We start from the raw sequence: 21,532 nt of genomic DNA, 5'->3' as shown, positions 1-21,532 counted from the left end.
AATATCTGGAATCTGGACATAGGGGTGGACCATAGGGATGTCTGAATGGATATCTGGACCATAGTGATGTCCATAGGATATTCCTAACCATAGGGATGTCTGAATGAACGGATCTGATGGGTATCTGGACCAAAAATGGCGTGTCTGAATGGTAATATCTGGGATATCTGTAGGGTTGTCTCAATTGGTATCTGGACCGTTGGGATGTTAGAATGTAGTCTTGGACAGAAGGGATGTCTGAATGTATATATGTGGAATGTAGAGCTGTCTGAATGGATATCTGGACCATAGGAATGTCTGAATGAATGGATTGATCCGAGACCATAGGGATATCTGAATGTATATCTTGACCAAAAAAGTAGGGTTGTCTGAATGTATATCTGGAAAAGAGGGATGTCTGAATGGATATTTTGGAATATAAGGTTATCTGAATGGATATCTGGACTGTTGGGTTGTCTTAAATAGATATCTGGACCATAGGGATGTCTGAATGCTGTATCTGGAGTATGGGATGTCTGAATGTATATCTGGACCATACCGTAGGGTTTTGTGTTGAATTGGATGTACTGAATGGCTGGAATAAAGGGGATGTCTGAAGGAATATCTGGAAAACCATAGGGATGTCTGAATGCATATCTGGACCATAGTGGTGTGCTGAATGGTTATCTCTGTCATAGGCCAGTCTGAATGGTATATCTTGGCCGTGTGGACATCTGAAGAATGATGAACATGTCTGCATATCTGTATAAAAAAGCTTTGCCATATTATCAGATGACTCAAAACCCTAAAAACTGAGGATGGCTGAAGGCTAATTGTTTTTGAATATAATGAGTTGGGGAGTTTGATGTGCAATATCTGTATGTTTAGGGATATCTGTATAGGTTTGAAGATCATTAAAAAGGACCTTGATTTCTAATAGTTCTGGATAATGTTGGAAAGTTGTGGATAGTGCGACATCAGGTTATGTCTTGAGGTCAAAGGCTAAAGATCCCTAAAACTTGACATACCTTTAAGCACATGGATATGTTATGATCCACTGATGTACTGCCATGGCTATAGCTAAAAAAGGTACCCACCACTAAAGTTAGATATGTTATTAGCGTATAAGGGATAGGTTCTGCACCTGGCTAAGCTAAAAATATGGTACCACCACTTTAATGTTGATTTCTCTTGGCTATAGCTAAAAAAAAAGGTACTTTTTATGTCAGAGGGAGGTTGATATGCTAGTGCTAAAAATAGGTCACTACTGCTCTGGCTTTAAGTTAGATATGTTATTAGTATGGGATAGGTCGATGTACTGCCCTGGCTATAGCTAAAAAAGGTACCACCACTAAAGTTAGATATGTTATTAGTATGGGATAGGTCGATGTACTGCCCTGGCTATAGCTAAAAAGGTACCACCACTAAAGTTAGATATGTTATTAGTATGGGATAGGTCGATGTACTGCCCTGGCTATAGCTAAAAAAGGTACCACCACTAAAGTTAGATATGTTATTAGTATGGGATAGGTCGATGTACTGCCCTGGCTATAGCTAAAAAAGGTACCACTGCTAAAGTTAGATATGTTATTAGTATGGATAGGTCGATGTACTGCCCTGGCTATAGCTAAAAAAGGTACCACCACTAAAGTTAGATATGTCATTAGTATGGGATAGGTCGATGTACTGCCCTGGCTATAGCTAAAAAAGGTACCACCACTAAAGTTAGATATGTTATTAGTATGGGATAGGTTGATGTACTGCCCTGGCTATAGCTAAAAAAGGTACCACCACTAAAGTTAGATATGTTATTAGTATGGGATAGGTCGATGTACTGCCCTGGCTATAGCTAAAAAAGGTACCACCACTAAAGTTAGATATGTTATTAGTATGGGATAGGTCGATGTACTGCCCTGGCTATAGCTAAAAAAGGTACCACCACTAAAGTTAGATATGTTATTAGTATGGGATAGGTCGATGTACTGCCCTGGCTATAGCTAAAAAAGGTACCACTGCTAAAGTTAGATATGTTATTAGTATGGGATAGGTCGATGTACTGCCCTGGCTATAGCTAAAAAAGGTACCACCACTAAAGTTAGATATGTTATTACTATGAGATAGGTTGATGTACTGCCCTGGCTATAGCTAAAAGGGTACCACTGCTAAAGTTAGATATGTTATTATGTAGTATGGGATAGGTCGATGTACTGCCCTGGCTATAGCTAAAAAAGGTACCACCACTAAAGTTAGATATGTTATTAGTATGGGATAGGTCGATGTACTGCCCTGGCTATAGCTAAAAAAGGTACCACCACTAAAGTTAGATATGTTATTTGTATGGGATAGGTCGATGTACTGCCCTGGCTATAGCTAAAAAAGGTACCACCACTAAAGTTAGATATGTTATTGTATGGGATAGGTTGATGTACTGCCCTGGCTATAGCTAAAAAAGGTACCACCACTAAAGTTAGATATGTTATTAGTATGGGATAGGTCGATGTACTGCCCTGGCTATAGCTAAAAAAGGTACCACCACTAAAGTTAGATATGTTATTAGTATGGGATAGGTTGATGTACTGCCCTGGCTATAGCTAAAAAAGGTACCACCACTAAAGTTAGATATGTTATTAGTATGGGATAGGTTGATGTACTGCCCTGGCTATAGCTAAAAAAGGTACCACCACTAAAGTTAGATATGTTATTAGTATGGGATAGGTTGATGTACTGCCCTGGCTATAGCTAAAAAAGGTACCACTGCTAAAGTTAGATATGTTATTAGTATGGGATAGGTCGATGTACTGCCCTGGCTATAGCTAAAAAAGGTACCACCACTAAAGTTAGATATGTTATTAGTATGGGATAGGTCGATGTACTGCCCTGGCTATAGCTAAAAAAGGTACCACTGCTAAAGTTAGATATGTTATTAGTATGGGATAGGTCGATGTACTGCCCTGGCTATAGCTAAAAAAAGGTACCACCACTAAAGTTAGATATGTTATTAGTATGGGATAGGTCGATGTACTGCCCTGGCTATAGCTAAAAAAGGTACACCAGCACATAAAGTTAGATATGTTATTAGTATGGGATAGGTCGATGTACTGCCCTGGCTATAGCTAAAAAAGGTGACCACCACTAAAGTTAGATATGTTATTTGTATGGGATAGGTCGATGTACTGCCCTGGCTATAGCTAAAAAAGGTACCACCACTAAAGTTAGATATGTTATTAGTATGGGATAGGTCGATGTACTGCCCTGGCTATAGCTAAAAGGGTACCACCACTAAAGTTAGATATGTTATTTGTATGGGATAGGGTGATGTACTGCCCTGGCTATAGCTAAAAGGGTACCACCACTAAAGTTAGATATGTTATTTGTATGGGATAGGTCGATGTACTGCCCTGGCTATAGCTAAAAAAGGTACCACCACTAAAGTTAGATATGTTATTTGTATGGGATAGGTCGATGTACTGCCCTGGCTATAGCTAAAAAAGGTACCACCACTAAAGTTAGATATGTTATTTGTATGGGATAGGTCGATGTACTGCCCTGGCTATAGCTAAAAAAGGTACCACCACTAAAGTTAGATATGTTATTTGTATGGGATAGGTCGATGTACTGCCCTGGCTATAGCTAAAAAAGGTACCACCACTAAAGTTAGATATGTTATTTGTATGGGATAGGTCGATGTACTGCCCTGGCTATAGCTAAAAAAGGTACCACCACTAAAGTTAGATATGTTATTAGTATGGGATAGGTCGATGTACTGCCCTGGCTATAGCTAAAAAAGGTACCACCACTAAAGTTAGATATGTTATTTTGTATGGGATAGGTCGATGTACTGCCCTGGCTATAGCTAAAAAAGGTACCACCACTAAAGTTAGATATGTTATTTGTATGGGATAGGTCGATGTACTGCCCTGGCTATAGCTAAAAAAGGTACCACCACTAAAGTTAGATATGTTATTAGTATGGGATAGGTCGATGTACTGCCCTGGCTATAGCCCTGGCTATAGCTAAAAAAGGTACCACCACTAAAGTTAGATATGTTATTAGTATGGGATAGGTCGATGTACTGCCCTGGCTATAGCTAAAAAAGGTACCACCACTAAAGTTAGATATGTTATTTGTATGGGATAGGTCGATGTACTGCCCTGGCTATAGCTAAAAAAGGTACCACTGCTAAAGTTAGATATGTTATTTGTATGGGATAGGTCGATGTACTGCCCTGGCTATAGCTAAAAAAGGTACCACTGCTAAAGTTAGATATGTTATTAGTATGGGATAGGTCGATGTACTGCCCTGGCTATAGCTAAAAAAGGTACCACTGCTAAAGTTAGATATGTTATTAGTATGGACAGGTCGATGACTGCCGGCTATAGCTAATTAAGATGCTCCACTGCTGACAAAGTTGTGACAATTTTTTTTTTTTTGCTATCAAAAACAGGAACAGACAAATCAGTATTTTTCATCAGTTACAAAAGTTACTTATTGTACACCATATATAACCAATTGAAAAGTTTAAGTTTTTTTTTTATTTTACTTTAATATGAAAATATTAAAAATAAGTTATTGCGTCCCAAAAAACTCCCTTGCGCTATCTCAATATGGAATGAAGTACTGATTGCAAATGCACCAAAAGCAAAATGAATTATTTCATATGTTATTTTGTGTTAATTAGACACATATAAGTTATTGTTCAATGATGAGTATCATTTAAAAATTTATGCTCTGTTTTTGGTGGAGCATCTTCAAAATAGTATGGGATAGGCAGCATATTGGAATAGATGGATACTGATATAGTCAATGCTAAAAAAGGTATCATCACTAGATATGTCATTAGTATGGGATAGGCTGAACAATATAATAGGATAGATGGATACTGAGTATCACTAAGAATGTACCACCACTGATCTATGTCAGGATACTTGTAAATAAGTCATTGGCTTGGGTTAGAGCAGATACCGGTATTTATGCTGAACTATCCCTGAGTTATTCCCCTTTGTTTAACTTCGTAGGTACTGACAGAGTGAAATGAAGGAAACTAAGTATTACCGTATTCACTGTAATTAGTGCCCATTATTATTGTTATATTTCATAACAAAAAAGGGGGCGCTTATTAGGGAACCAAAATATAACTTGTGGACGAAAAACTTCTGTAAAAACACAATCATATATATTAAATCTTTCCATACTCATGGCACATTTATCTCTCACAGGCCTTAAGCTTGCTTTGAGACACATTATAACGACTGGGATTCACAAATGAAAGACTCCAAAGTTCATATATTTATGGGATACAATACCGAAATTAAGCATAAAATAAATTCATTAGATGGAGGCATTTGTATAGTTTCAACTTCTGCTCCAGAAGAGGGGAGGGGCGCCTCTAAGGGAAGGGGGCGCTAATTACAGCGAATATGGAACATCTGAAAGATCAGAACTCGCATAATGGAAAAGGGTGGTTTACTCCTATGGCCATATCGGTAAAAAAGGTTTATACCTTATGAAAATCATCTCTTGTTAATTTTATTAGAAAGATATTAAAGAATGAAACATTAAAGTATGACGTCATCCTCGATATTCTAGGGGGTTACTATCACTGTCATTATTTATATCCACCCTTGGACTATGTCATAGTAAAACTGAAGGCACCTGAGATGATATAAGAACAATGACCAATTACAGGCCTGCATGCAAAGACTTACAGAGAGTGAAACCCAACTTCAAAGCCATACATACAGTGCTGTATATTTATTCCTGGGTACAGTACATCATGAGACCAAACTACCTGTCTCATCTGTTGTCGCACAGAGAGCCTTTAGTTTTGTTATGATATATAACCCAGACATGGATATAATGATGGAATGTCAAGGATGGCGTGACCCTTAATCAAATTATTGTAATGTGAATTACTTACACTTACTATGAAATTGTGCTTACATTGTACAATCAAACCTGTGTATAAAGGGCACACTCAAGGGGCAAGGCCAAAGTATCCTTTATTTATAGACAGGTTTTCTTTATATATAGGATATTTCCATAAGGAACTCGATTGCATACATTACTTCATTAAAAACTTTATAGCATCTTTTATTTATGACTTGAATCAAACTTTTATTCCCAGTTTAAGTCATAATTTATCAAATTAAATTTGTTTTTCAGGAGGGACTGTTCACATGGTATGTCGGGATCCAAAGCGTGGAGCAGAAGCTCGTCAGGCGGTGGAGGAAGAGTCGCAAAATCAGGTTTATAGGATAGAAATTTTTGGAAATTCAGTACATTAGTTCAATTGATATAATGCTATGCTTTATGCAATAAAATATTCAAAATGATCATGCTCATTACTCAGATTTAGGACCACATATGGTTGGTGCCACAGCATGATACTGAGAGAAATTTTTCTTTTGTGATAGGAGTATATTGTGTTCATCCGTGGTCCGTGGCCCGTCTGTCCTTCTGTCCGTCCATCCGTCTGTTCTTCCGTCCGTCTGTTAACAATTCTTGTTACAGCTATTTCTCAAAAAGTACCTAAGGGATCTTTTTCAAATTTCATCTGTAGGTTCCCCTAGGAACCTAGTTGTGCATATTGCATTTTGGGACTGATCGGTCAACAGACAGCCATCTTGGATTTTGATAGTTAAAGTTTGTTACCGCTATTTCTGAGAAAGTACTGAAGGGATCTGTCTCAAATTTCATCTCTATGTTCCCCTAGGACCCTAGTTGTGCATATTGCATTTTGGGACTGATTAGTCAACAAGATGGCCGACCGGCGGCTATCTTGGATTTTGATAGTTAAAGTTTGTTACCGCTATTTCTCAAAAAGCACTAAAGGGATCTGTCTCAAATTTCATCTCTAGGTTCCCCTAGGACCCTTGTTGTGCATATTGCATTTTGGGACTGATCAGCTAACAAGATGGCGGACCAGCGGCCATCTTTGTTTTTGATAGATAAAGTTTGTTACCGCTCTTTCTCAGAAAGTACTATTGGACTTTGTCTCAAATTTCACATCTAGTTGAAATATCTTATTTAACCTGATTATTTTGTAAAGTGATAATAGATGATAATTAAATGTACAGTTACTTTGGTGTATAAATTTTCAGACATAGCTATTTAAATTTCAAAGGAGGAAAGGAAACCCTGTTGAGTTTGACTCAATTTAGTCCAACTTTGTAGTATAAGTGGAAGAGCAAATATAAGTAATAAAAGACATTCCTTCTATTGTTTCTTTTCACCATGAAGTGGTTGGTTAGCTAGAATCTGAACATTAACCATGTTTACAAATTGGATAAATATTAAAAAAATCTTCTAGTTTCATGCTGGAAGAATTGTTTTTTAATTCAGTTTGAATGTTTTTTCTCTATTTTTAGAATATCAAACTACACATATTGGATATGTCAAAGCCAAGAGATGTTACAAGATTTGCTCAGAACTTTATATCGTCAGGGAAACCACTCAATGTCTTGGTAAATATTCCCCAACCGTATTGATTTAATCATACAATGTACATGACATGTTAGCGTTTAATTTTCCATTAGTTAAGTTGATCATTGTCAAATTGCCGGATCAAATGCAGGACATGTACATGTAATAACTAATATCATTTTGAAGATGCCAGGACTATATGTCCAACAAGGCCGAGGTTAAGGTACCTTCTGTCAGGTAGGGTGTTAGAATTGTACCTGCTGCCCCTATTGCATGATCGTAAAAGGCGACTAAATTTAGGATCTTATCTTTTCTATTCTTCCTAACTGAATTCATCCTTCCTAATGCCTCCCTTGGCACCGCCTCACTTTTGACCTTGAGTTGAGCGTTCGCCCCTGTGAGGAAGGCTCTGGTTTCTGTCCCCTGGCCGAGACACACCAAAGTCTATAAAGTGGTAGTTTCTGCTTCTGCTTAGTGCTCAGCAAAAAGGGAGTGGGACGACTGGTTCGCCCGTTGTCAGTATTATGTGACCGGGTGGGGTGTGTTGCTTTGTGTCTTCGGCGGCATGCTCCAGTGATATAGCACTATAAAAAGGGCAAAAGTTCCACTATACAAGAAGACACAACATGAATATACCGCAGTCTCCCGAAACACGCACCTCGCACATCATACACGCAACACACCGCATACATGGGAGGCCGTCCTTACATGACCATAGCTGTTAATAGGACGTTAATTAATCAAACAAACAAACAAACAAACCTTCTGTCATCAAGATACTATCAGCATTGCGAAAAATACTTTCTGATGAAGACTGCGACCCACAGCCAAAGGGAAATAACTCTTACATTAGATTCATGACTACTTCATGGATATGATATATATACAGTGTTGATCTAAGATATTATCATTTTATATCAGGCCAAAAAAAATAATATGTCTGTTTAGGGTTACCCGACCAACCCTAATTTTTACCCCTGACCCTAATTTTTTTTCCCACTTTTCAAGGAAATTTTTAGAAAGTCGAGATTTCCACCTCAGACTCTGGGTCCGGCTATTATTTTAGAGTGAAAGAAAAAAAAAACCCATCCCGACCTATCGACTCTATTTCTTTGGCTATGTAAACCTAAACAGACATTGTGTTTATTTTTATGGCCTAAGATATAATTTGCTTTCTGTGACTTCTTCAGATAAACAATGCTGGTTGTATGGTGAATACAAGGACTGTATGTTCAGAAGACGGACTCGAAAGGAATTTCTCCACCAATACACTCGGTAGGGTCACTAGGGCCGTTTTCGTTTATTCGGAACAACTGGTTCGACTGTTAGTTGAAGTCATTATTTCAAGTATAAATCCTGACGGACCTGCAGTTTTTGATACAGGCCTGTGAGGGCTTTACCAAGGCTCGTAGGAAAACAGTATAACATCACCAGGTCCGTCTTTAATTAATAAACGAACTACTAGGTCCAACCAGTAAAACCACATAATCGAAAACGGCCTAGGTTCATTGGAATACAATGTAGTGTAGAATTAAGATGTTTTCTAAATCAAGTCCATCTTATGGAATAATGTATATCTGATGATGAATACACAAAGGAGATGGAATAAGGTTATGTATTTTTAATGACATTGTACTTGATGTAACAGGCCTAGGCATACGTATAACAACATTATGCAATATAAAAATTATATTAAAGATGCTCCACCGTCGACAGATCATAAATTATACCCTTCATTTGAACATTGGTGTTTCATGTATGTCTAATTAACACAAAAAATAATTTGAAATAATTTAATTTGCTTTCGGTGCCTGCCTAATCAGTACTGCATTCCATATAAGACATAGTGCCACAGAATTTTTTCGGGGTGCAATTAATTATTTTTAATATTTTTATCTTGAAGTAAGATTAGAAGTTCAAATTTTTCAATGGTGTTAATGGTGTAAAGTAAATAACTTTTGTAACTGAAGATAAATACTAAATTGTCTGCTCCTGCCCAATTCATATATTATACCTGTTGATCAGTATTGTATTAATTACAGGTGTTGATTTATAAACAATTTAAATATTCTACCTGTTGTTATGTTGATTACAGGTGTACACATGCTAACATCTGCCCTGATACCACTGCTGTCTAAACAAGAGAAATCAAGGGTGGTAAGTTGTTATATTCACAATTTTTAGCTCACCTGGCCCGAAGCGCCAGTGAGCTTATGTCATGGTGCAGCGTCCGTCATCCATCCGTCCGTCAACATTTCCTTTAAATTGCTACTAGTCATAGAGTTCTGTATGGAATGTAACCAAATATGGCCAGAAACATCCTTGGAGGAAGGGGAACAGAGTTTGTATAAATTTTGGCTCTGACCCCAAGGGGGCAGGAGGGGCGTGGCCCAATAAGGGAAATAGAGGTAAATTCTTTAAATCGCTACTAGTCATAGAGTTATGTATGGAATGTAACCAAATTTGGCCAGAAACATCCTTGAAGGAAGGGGAATAGAGTTTGTATAAATTTTGGCTCTCTCCCCCCGAGGGCAGAAGGGGCGGTGCCAAAGAGGGAAATAGATCGAGGTATCGTTACTAATCATAGAGTTCTGTATGGAATTTAACCTGAGTTTGTATAAATTTTGGCTCTGACCCCTTGGAGCAGGAAGAATGGGTCCCAATAGGGAAATTAGAGGTAAATTGTTAAATTCCTTCAGAAAAGAAACAATGATCCTGTATTCAGAACATTTCTTGGCATTACAATTACCAAGTGAGCAAAACAGGTCCTCTGGGCCTCTTGTTCAAAATTTGTTAACAAATTTTAGACCCAAGCTTCTGCTGTTAGGAGTATAACTACACCACCTTATGCCCATATAAAGATCAATTGGTCAAAAATGTTGAAATTTCAAGTGTAGATTGTGAATTCTTGTTAAGATATTAATTACTGCATGAATCAATGAAATTATGATAATTTATCTTCAAGGATGTATAAAAGAAACTAAACCTATCCTAATGACTAATAAAGGGGATAATTCACAACGGATATGGTATGGTTGCGTAATTATGGTATTGCTTATTTACAAAAATGTACATCTTCTATTTCCTTTATAAATTCTTTAAACCAACTTTCTTTCACTTGCAATTTACTTTCACGAATCCATGCAAATTAGCGAAAATTTATCTCCAGGAATTATTATCTTCATAATTTATTTTGATATGGATTTCAATTCGATTTTAAATTTGCGAATGTTAATCTTCCCAAACTTGATATGGAATACAAATCGTGAAATTTAGTAGCCACGAAAGACAGTTTGTATACGGTATTGTTTTTTGTCAGATAACAGTTACATCGGGAGGAATGCTAGTACAGAAACTGAATGGTACAGATCTACAGTTTGAAAAGATGAACCCATTTGATGGAACAATGGCATATGCTCAAAACAAACGTCAACAGGTGGTTATGACAGAGAACTATGCCAAAATGTACCCAAACATCCATTTCTCCTGTATGCATCCGGGCTGGGCCGATACACCAGGTAAGCCCTAGATACAGTATCAGATGACATGTTCGTGCATGGGCACATTCTTTCATTTTTTTTTTCCATGGGGGATTGAATTTTGCTTTATTTGTGTGAATTTCCGTGAACATAAATACCCACAATTAAAATGGAAATAATGTGTAGAGTTTAAGTGTAGCTTATTAATGTTTGAAACTGACAAATGCATGAACACACAAATTTTGTCCCCGCAGATTAGTATCAAAGTTTAAGAGGATCTTCAAAACGTTCATCCCACAAAATTAATCTACTTTAAATAAAGTCAATATGTATTTACCAGCAACCATGGAAACAAATAAAGGTTTCTACACAATGAACATTTTATGTTATCCAATATACAATGTACTAGACTCTTATGTGGGAGGACTTTACTAAATCATATCAATTTGTGATAGATGATGATTTTCAAGAAACAATGATGTTGGCTAAAGACAAAGGCTATAACAAGTGGTTATGATGAAAATCTATGATAAAATGTACCCATTACCTATATTTGTATACAGTATAACTTGTCTAAACCAGATGTTAATGAGACCAGTCCATTTGTTCAGTTTATACCTGTGTCCGGTTTGTAGAGAATATAATCTTTTCATGTTAGCTGCGATTACATAGTTCTGAATGACAGACAGCAGATGTCAGAGCTACAATTCCATCCCATCATCAATAGTGTTGCTTTACACTCAGCAGTGAAAATATCAAGTAAATTTGTGATTATTAAATCAGCAATATCCACCATTTCTAACATAATCTAAATTTAATTTACCAACCCCCATTGTTGCCAGTTTGCCTAAGTTAATTTTGCAAAGAAAAGTAGATTGAGTAAAATTACCAAGATAATTAAGTCTTGTTTTCAGAGTAGACAGGTTCCGGATTATACATGTTTTAGGTACTATAATTTATGAATAGATATGCCAGGACCACACTATTTGATCGGTATGGACAAGTTTCCGGTTTGTACAGGATCCGGTTTAGATAACCTACACTGTATACTATATTACACCTTTTAAGTCTAAGGAATGTATTGTGCAGAAGTTCAGAGGAAAATGAATTGTGTCTGTTGTTTTAGCTGTAAGAAGTGCTATGCCTGACTTTTATGAAAAGATGAAAAATCGACTACGGACAGCTGAAGAAGGTGCTGATACCCTGGTCTGGCTGGCGTTAGCAGAGTCTGTCACCACCTTAGATAGTGGCCTTTTCTTCCAAGGTTAGTTCTTCTATCTACTAAATACTCAGGATAAATACTTTCAGGATGTCAAACCTTGATTAAACATGTACTTTAAGTCTGACGGTATTTATCAAAATTTGACAGTATAGCACATTGGTATCAAAGTTGTCCTTCACTCATATGGCAAAATGAGATACTCTTATTCTGTGTTTGTATATTACAGAGTTACCTCCCTTGTGGACAGGTATCATTTGTGAAATCATAAAAATTTGTGAAAGTAAATAGCAGAAAAAAAAGATAGATGACTAAAGTGACTTACAGTATTGTATTTAAGTTGAATCAAATTTCATTGTATCTTTGTTTACAGTATTGTATTAAGTTGAATCAAATTACATTGTATCTTTGTTTACAGTATTGTATTTAAGTTGAATCAAATTACATTGTATCTTTGTTTACAGTATTGTATTTAAGTTGAATCAAATTTCATTGTATCTTTGTTTACAGTATTGTATTAAGTTGAATCGAATTACATTGTATCTTTGTTTACAGTATTGTATTAAGTTGAATTAAATTACATTGTATCTTTTTTTAAAGATGCTCCACCGCTGACAAATGGTATTTTTTCACTATCAAAAACAGGAACAGACGATTTAGTATTTTTCTTCAGTTACAAAAGTTACTTATTTTACACCATTACCACCATTGAAAAGTTTGAGCTTCTAATTTAACTTCAGGTTAGAAATATAAAAAACAATTAATTGCATATCGAAAAAATTCCGTACCACTATATCCTATATGGAATGAAGTACTGAATGTGCATGCACCAAAGGCAAAATAAATTATTTTATGTTATTTTTTGTGTTAATTAGACTGTTATATACACGATTTAACACCAATTATTGTTCAAATGATGAATATCATTTATGCTCTGTCGGCGGTGGAGCATCTTTAAATTATTGTATGATGAATCAAATTACATTGTATCTTTGTTTACAGTATTGTATTAAGTTGAATTAAATATTGTATCTTTGTTTATACAGACAGAAAGCCAGTCTCCACCCATTTACCACTTGCCTGGACCCGGTCGACAAAGGAAGAGGAGGCGACGTTCATGCAGAAACTTGACAGCCTATCTCAGCAATTCCTTGTAGATAGTCCTGACTCCCAATGAACCTTGACCTTTCCAATTGTATGTACAGTTTCCTCCCATTGATAAAAAAATTGTATCACTTCTTAAAATCTTCTCTGTATAAAAGATATTATGAGATATAAGACTGCCTCATGAGAGACAGCAAAGTATGTCATGATCTTATCATTAGGAGATACCTGGTATCCTTGTTGTGATAATATTGTATGGGGATGGTTCAATTTGGTATCTTAATTGTTATAGTTTTTTCTGTTACTCTTGGATATGATCCGTGAAAGATTCTACAAATTGTTTGCAAGACATGTAAAACGAACTATGTTTACAATGTATATAGCGAAGAAATCTCCAGAGAACTATGTTTATATAGCAAAGTAATTCTCTAGATCTCCAGAGAATTTTGCTTATATAGCGAAGTAATTATAATTCTCTAGATCTCCAGAGAACTATGTTTATATAGCGAAGTCATTCTCAGGATCTCCAGAGAACCATGTTTATATAGCGAAGTCATTCTCAAGATCTCAGGAGAACTATGTTTATATAGCGAAGTCATTCTCAGGATCTCCAGAGAACTATGTTTATATAGTGAAGTCATTCTCAAGATCTCAGGAGAACTAGGTTTATATAGCAAAGTAATTCTCTACATCTCCAGAGAACTTTGCTTATATGGCTGGCGAAGTAATTCTCTAGATCTCCATAGAACTAGGTTTATATAGCAAAGTAATTCTCTACATCTCCAGAGAACTTTGATTATATGGCGAAGTAATTATCTAGATCTCCATAGAACTAGGTTTATATAGCGAAGTAATTCTCTAGATCTCCAGAGAACTTTGCTTATATGGCGAAGTAATTCTCTAGATCTCCAAAGAACTACAGAGACCAGACAGAAGTATTCGGACAAACGAGTCGTGATATATACCGCTAAATTTCGCGCGGCGCGTCAAAATCGGTTAAATCCAGTTTGGCGGCTTGGTTCGCGTCATCGTATACGTCATCGGAAAGATGACGTCATGCGTAATGTTGTGGCGGTAAAAATAAATTACGTCGTCTGCTGACGGAATCGCAGGAATTCATGGAAATAACATGGGTCGTCGTGGTAAAGAAGTGACATCAGGCTTAAGAAAACCGGTCGTAGCGATGATAGAAGGTGGGATAAAACAAACAATTGTTGCAGATAGGTTAGGCATACCAAAATCTACAATTTCTGATATTTGGAAACGATATGTGAGACGAGGAAACATAGAAAATACACATCGATGTGGAAGGGCGCCATATTTGACAGATCGGGACCAGAGAAGGCTCTTAAAATTTGTGTGTGGAAATAGGAGAAAAACGTTGGATGAAGTAACAGCCGAATTAAATGACTACAGGAACACTGTAAATGATGTACAGGTTAGTAGTAAAACGATTGACCGGAATTTAAAAAATCAGGGATACCGTAAGAAGGGTAGTGAAGAAAACCATGGTCGTGCGTGAAGTCAATTTGAGGAAACGTGTGACATTTTGCTTTGATAAAAGAAATCTGACTGTAGAAAACTATTGGAAAGATGTTATTTTTTCTGATGAAAGTCAAATCGTGATCGGTAATGACAACAGAATTTTTATATGGAGGCGAAAAGATGAGGCATACCGGCCAGCCTGCATCTGTCCGCGGTCACACCGGAAACTTTCCGTGATGATTTGGGGGTGTATTACCCATCATGGAGTTGGTACTGTTTGCAGTGTAAATGGAACCATCAATTCACTAAAATATATTGAAATTTTGGAAGAGAATTTGTGGCCAGTTTTAGCGAGACACTTCGCAAACCAAAACTATATTTTTCAACAGGACAATGCTCCGGTTCACAAGGCTCGTGTTGTGTCTGAATATTTTACAAACCATGGTATTCCCGTTTTAGAATGGCCCCCACAAAGTCCTGATCCTGAAATATCATCGAAAATGTGTGGTTAAAACTTAAAATACGACTAAAAACAGTGGTCAACAACATCACTAATCAAGCAGAACTTTTTGACGCAATACAAATCATCTGGCAAGGCATTGATGTAGAATACATTCAAGGTTTATACCAATCGATTCCCGATCGTCTGAAGGAAGTACGAAAGTCCAAGGGTCAGATCACCAAATATTAGGTCAGTATCAAAGCACATATAATTTTTATAAAGAGTTTTATTTTCCTAGCGAGATGTACACATGACGTTACGGCGGCCATTTTGTCCGAATACTTCTGTCCGGTCTCTGTATGTTTATATAGCGAAGTAATTCTCCAGATCTCCAGAGAACAATATTTGTATAGCGAAGTAATTCTCTAGATCTCCAGAGAACTATGTTTATATAGCGAAGTAATTCTCTAGATTTCCAGAGAACTAGGTTTATATAGCAAAGTAATTCTCTAGATCTCCAGAGAACTTTGCTTATATATATAGCGAAGTAATTCTATAGATCTCTATAGAGAACTATGTATATATAGTGAAGTAATTCTCTAGATCTCCACAGATTACTTATAAGCGTGTTTTACTGTACATTATATTTGCTGAGCAGTACTGACAAGTCAAACTTGGACACATAATGTGGTAAAAGAGGCTAGAGAAATATAACCAGTGAACCCAATTGAGAAAAGACAGGAGATCTCTCAATCCTCGTGTAGATTCTGTGGTTGTCAAACATCCAGAAAGCCCAGTGCTTTACAACTTACATTTCAGAGATTCTCTTGTCTCATTTCCAGGATGAACAATTGTATTTTTCTTGCCAAAGGAGTAACTAGAAATACCATGTTAGAACCATGCATTATTTGAAAGCATGTTTGTTATAACAGTGTTTTAATGTTATTGTATTGTCATCATCGTTATTAAGATATTTTTGTATCATTGTAAAAATGTCAAGGCGATAACACAGCAATAGCATGACATTCTTACTGTAACATCATGTTATATATATATATATATATATATAGATGTAATTGCTGAAGTATCATGACATTATATCAGCAATTGCATACTATTGTTGGGGATGAAAAGAAAGTATTATGATTATGATAAATGGATTTTTTACCAAATGATAAGATTAATGGAATCTTCCATGGGCATTTCATTTGATGATGTTCCACTGCCGACAGAGCATAAACAAAACTCAGGGTTTGAACTAATTGGTGTTTACTCATGTCTAATCAGCACAAAAAAATATAAAAGAAATTGCTTTGTTTTTGGTGGATGCACAATCAGTATTTTATTCCATATAGTACCAAGGATTTTTTCTGGACACAATTAATTATTTTTAATATATCTATCTTGTAGTAAAATAAGAAGCTCAAATTTTTCAATGGTGGTAATAGATTAATTTAATTCTATTTTGTAACTGAAGAAAAATACTTGTCTGCTACTGTTTTTGATAAAGAAAAAAAAACTATTCCTCAGCAATGTAACTTTCACAAGTAGATATGATATTTCGGCCCAAATGGAATGCTTGCCAGGCAGACGCAGGTTTGAATATTTTTCTTGCATTCTTAAAAAAGAATGTAATATCTGTTACTTAAAGGCGCTTAAGACGCACATTTATCAAAGATCAGTCGAATATGTGAAAAAAATTGATAACAATATGGGTCATGATTACCCTACTCTGCTAAAAGGCCGAAGTTATATGAAGTATGGTAGAACAGAAAACGAAAATCTTGCATTTTCCTCCAAAGATCACATGTTCTTATTAACAGTTCAGTAGATTGGTACAGGTATAAAAACTTGTAGACCAAATGAACATAAAATAAGAAGCCTCCATTTTACAGCAGTAACAAAAACATACTGTTTTCCACAGCCTAAGACTCTTGATCAAGAGAGCTTTGACTAGATCACCCAAGAATAGCACGTTTGATTTTAAAAAAATTGTCAAAAGTGTTTAATGCTACACTTGGTTGTTGTCAAATATATGAACTTGTTGCTCCATTCCTTCATCTTCTTGACTTTATAATTTCAAAATCAACGGCAGCAGAGAAGATGTTACCTAACTGATTCAATTAATAAACACACCCAAGAAAAAATCTGAATAACGTACAAACGTTTTATACAGTTATATTATGGATACATTTGTTAATTGGTAATGTATATATTCTTACTCTTATGGTTAAAATTAATAGATAATAACTGTTATATCATTTAAGCCAGATTTCGATTTAGTGTAAAACATTGACAATAATCCTGTTATTGTATTGTTTGTTTAAAAATTTTCAAATCTTATAGTCAATCAGAATATTTCATTAGAGAATATAAGAATTTGCATGGTTTTTTTTTTTTACATAAATTTACAAATCTAATCATGTCATAAAGTACAGCTGTATTTCACGTTTAAGGAGTTTTCATATTATAGTGACATTGTTAATATCATAAATAGGGTGCATCATGTTATCATATTAATCTACATAATGGATATGTATACGTGCAATTTTTTGTAGTATTTACAATATATTAGATTTCGAAGTCATTGATTAAAAACGTTATGTCATTAGTAAAATTGATGGTTGTTTATTGTTCGTGTTGATCACAATAGATATTTCAGCAAGAGGTGAATTTATTAATGTGCGGTTGAACATTATAAGTATGACCAGGGTAAATACCTATCGGTATGTGTTCTACCCCCTGTATGTGTCTACCTGTTCATGGTGTCTACATTTTAGTTCCCCCTGTATGTGTCTACCCCTGTTATGTGTCTACCCCCGTGTATGTGTCTACCCCGTATGTGTCTACCTTGTATGTGTCTATACCCCCCGTATGCTGTCTACCCCTGTTTATGTGTCTACCCCTGTATGTGTCTACAACAGGTGTCTAACCCTGTATGTGTCTACCCCTGTAATGTGTCTACCCCCGTATGTGTCTACCCCTGTATGTGTCTACCCTGTATGTGTCTACCCACTGTATGTGTCTACCCCCTGTATGTGTCTACCCCTGTATGTGTCTACCCCTGTATGTGTCTACCCCCTGTATGTGTCTACCCCTGTATGTGTCTACCCTGTATGTGTCTACCCCTGTATGTGTCTACCCCCGTATGTGTTCTACTGTATGTGTCTACCCCTGTATGTGTCTACCCCTGTATGTGTCTACCCCCTGTATGTGTCTATTACTGTATGTGTCCTACCCCCGTATGTGTCTACCCCTGTATGTGTCTACCCTGTATGTGTCTACCCCTGTATGTGTCTACCCCCGTATGTGTCTATTACTGTATGTGTCTACCCCTGTATGTGTCTACCCCTGTATGTGTCTACCCCTGTATGTGTCTATTTATGTATGTGTCTACCCCTGTATGTGTCTACCCCTGTATGTGTCTACCCCCTGTATGTGTCTACCCTTGTATGTGTTCTACCCCTTACTGTGAATGTACTACCCCTGTATGTGTCTATTACTGTATGTGTCTACCCCTGTATGTGTCTACCCCTGTATGTGTCTACCCCCGTATGTGTCTACCCCTGTATGTGTCTACCCCTGTAATGTGTCTACCCTGTATGTGTCTACCCCTGTATGTGTGTACCCCTGTATGTGTCTACCCCTGTATGTGTCTACCCCTGTATGTGTCTACCCCTGTATGTGTCTACCCCTGTATGTGTCTACCCTTGTATGTGTCTACCCCTGTATGTGTCTACCCCTGTATGTGTCTACCCCTGTATGTGTCTACCCCTGTATGTGTCTACCCCTGTATGTGTCTACCCCTGTATGTGTCTACCCCTGTATGTGTCTACCCCCGTATGTGTCTACCCCTGTATGTGTCTACCCCTGTATGTGTCTACCCCTGTATGTGTCTACCCTTGTATGTGTCTACCCCTGTAATGTGTCTACCCCTGTAATGTGTCTACCCCTGTATGTGTCTATTACTGTATGTGTCTACCCCCGTATGTGTCTACCCCTGTATGTGTCTACCCCTGTATGTGTCTACCCCTGTATGTGTCTATTACTGTATGTGTCTACCCCTGTATGTGTCTACCCCTGTATGTGTCTACCCCTGTATGTGTCTACCCCTGTATGTGTCTACCCCTGTATGTGTCTACCCCTGTATGTGTCTACCCCTGTATGTGTCTACCCCTGTATGTGTCTACCCCTGTATGTGTCTACCCCCGTATGTGTCTACCCCTGTATGTGTCTACCCCTGTATGTGTCTACCCCTGTATGTGTCTACCCTGTATGTGTCTACCCCCTGTATGTGTCTACCCCTGTATGTGTCTACCCCTGTATGTGTGTCTACCCCTGTATGTGTCTACCCCTGTATGTGTCTACCCCTGTATGTGTCTACCCCCGTATGTGTCTACCCCTGTATATGTCTACCCCCGTATGTGTCTACCCCTGTATGTGTCTACCCCTGTATGTGTCTACCCCTGTAGTGTCTACCCCTGTATGTGTCTACCCCTGTATGTGTCTACCCCGTATGTGTCTACCCCTGTATGTGTCTACCCTGTGTATGTGTGTCTACCCCTGTATGTATGTGTCTACCCCTGTATGTGTCTACCCCTGTATGTGTCTACCCCTGTATGTGTCTACCCCCGTACGTGTCTACCCCTGTATGTGTCTACCCTGTATGTGTCTATTACCCTGTATGTGTCTACCCCTGTATGTGTCTACCCCTACCCCTGTATGTGTCTACTACCCGTATGTGTCTACCCCTGTATGTGTCTACCCCTGTATGTGTCTGTACCCCTGTATGTGTCTACCCCCTGTATGTGTCTACCCCTGTATGTGTCTACCCCTGTATGTGTCTACCCCTGTATGTGTCTACCCCTGTATGTGTCTACCCCTGTATGTGTCTATACTGTATGTGCTACCCCTAGTGTCTACCCTGTATGTGTCTACCCCGTATGTGTTATGTATGTGTCTACCCCGTATGTGTCTACCCTGTATGTGTCTACCCCTTATGTGTCTACCCCTGTGTCTACCCCGTACGTGTCTACCCCTGTATGTGTCTACCCCTGTATGTGTCTACCCCTGTATGTGTCTACCCCTGTATGTGTCTACCCCCGTACGTGTCTACCCCTGTATGTGTCTACCCCTGTATGTGTCTACCCCTGTATGTGTCTACCCCTGTATGTGTCTACCCCTGTATGTGTGTCTACCCCTGTATGTGTCTACCCCACGTATGTGTCTACCCCTGTACGTGTACCCCTGTATGTGTCTACCCCTGTATGTGTCTACCCCTGTATGTGTCTACTGTATGTGTCTACCCCTGTATGTGTCTACCCCCGTACGTGTCTACCCCTGTATGTGTCTACCCCTGTATGTGTCTACCCCTGTATGTGTCTACCCCTGTATGTGTCTACCCCCGTACGTGTCTACCCCTGTATGTGTCTACCCCTGTATGTGTCTACCCCTGTATGTGTCTATCCCTGTATGTGTCTACCCCCGTACGTGTCTACCCCTGTATGTGTCTACCCCTGTATCTCCCCTGTATGTGTCTACTCCTCTATGTGTCTACCCCCGTACGTGTCTATCCCTGTATGTGTCTACCCCTGTATCTCCCCTGTATGTGTCCACCCTTGTACAATGTATGTGTCTAGGGTGTGTGGTATATCAAATCTACTTCCTAACAGTTGATACAGGTGATATAATAACTAAAGTTCACAGATTTTCATATGGTATAAACTTCCGTAATTTTCACACTGACGAATCAAGAATAGCTTTTCATACAGTATGATACATACCACCAAAAGGTTTCGACATTTTGAGAATTACAAGGTACTTACGATGTATAGGTGTTAATTTTACACCTGCAAAAAAGAGCTTAAAAGAATTCTGGCAGTACTATAAAATTCATAGAAAAAACTCCAACGGTTCGCATTTAACAAAAATAATATGAAAAAATAAAATGCATTAAACATTTATCTTTCAAGTTAATGAAAAACAAAACACGGTGTGTAGACAGTTTTGTTTCCTACATTGAGCAGTTACAAATTCCAAATTTTATTTTGAACAGTTCTGCGTTTTGGTATCCACTACTGTAGACAGCGAATGTGTGAAGAAACATATTCCATACGAAATGGTAACGTCATCCCTAATTAACAGAAACATGTTTCATTAGTCATCTGTTTTTATTTTCCGTTGTCTTGTTTTTGTGTAATCTCTTTGTATAATATTCCGTCTTTGCATATTACAGAGTTAGCTCCCTTGCGGGTAGGTATCGATTGTTACGTCATTATTTTATGAGCGCAATTCACGTTGTTTTCGCCGAAAAGTATGACGTTACGCTCGCAAACACCATGTCAAAATCAATACCTACCCGCAAAGGCAGATAACTCTGTAATGTGCAAATACAGAATATTC

The 21,532-nt window shown here is 37.6% G+C and overlaps 1 protein-coding gene across 1 annotated transcript; it reads left to right on the top strand.

Moving 5' to 3' along the window:
* The first annotated feature begins 4,262 nt into the window (after positions 1-4,262).
* LOC138306877 (dehydrogenase/reductase SDR family member 12-like) lies at positions 4,263-17,525 on the top strand. The gene is made up of 8 exons (XM_069247389.1): positions 4,263-4,297; positions 6,142-6,224; positions 7,347-7,442; positions 8,592-8,676; positions 9,497-9,558; positions 10,721-10,919; positions 12,007-12,144; positions 13,146-17,525. Exons 2-8 carry the CDS (start codon positions 6,156-6,158, stop codon positions 13,274-13,276), a joined length of 780 nt encoding a protein of 259 aa, XP_069103490.1. The 5' UTR covers positions 4,263-4,297; positions 6,142-6,155; the 3' UTR covers positions 13,277-17,525.
* The last annotated feature ends 4,007 nt before the right edge of the window (positions 17,526-21,532 follow it).

This window comes from Argopecten irradians, chromosome 14 (assembly GCF_041381155.1).
Source record: "Argopecten irradians isolate NY chromosome 14, Ai_NY, whole genome shotgun sequence".
Classification (NCBI taxonomy): domain Eukaryota; kingdom Metazoa; phylum Mollusca; class Bivalvia; order Pectinida; family Pectinidae; genus Argopecten; species Argopecten irradians.
Note: the sequence above shows the minus strand (reverse complement) of the source record. Positions and strands in the feature narration are given on the sequence as shown.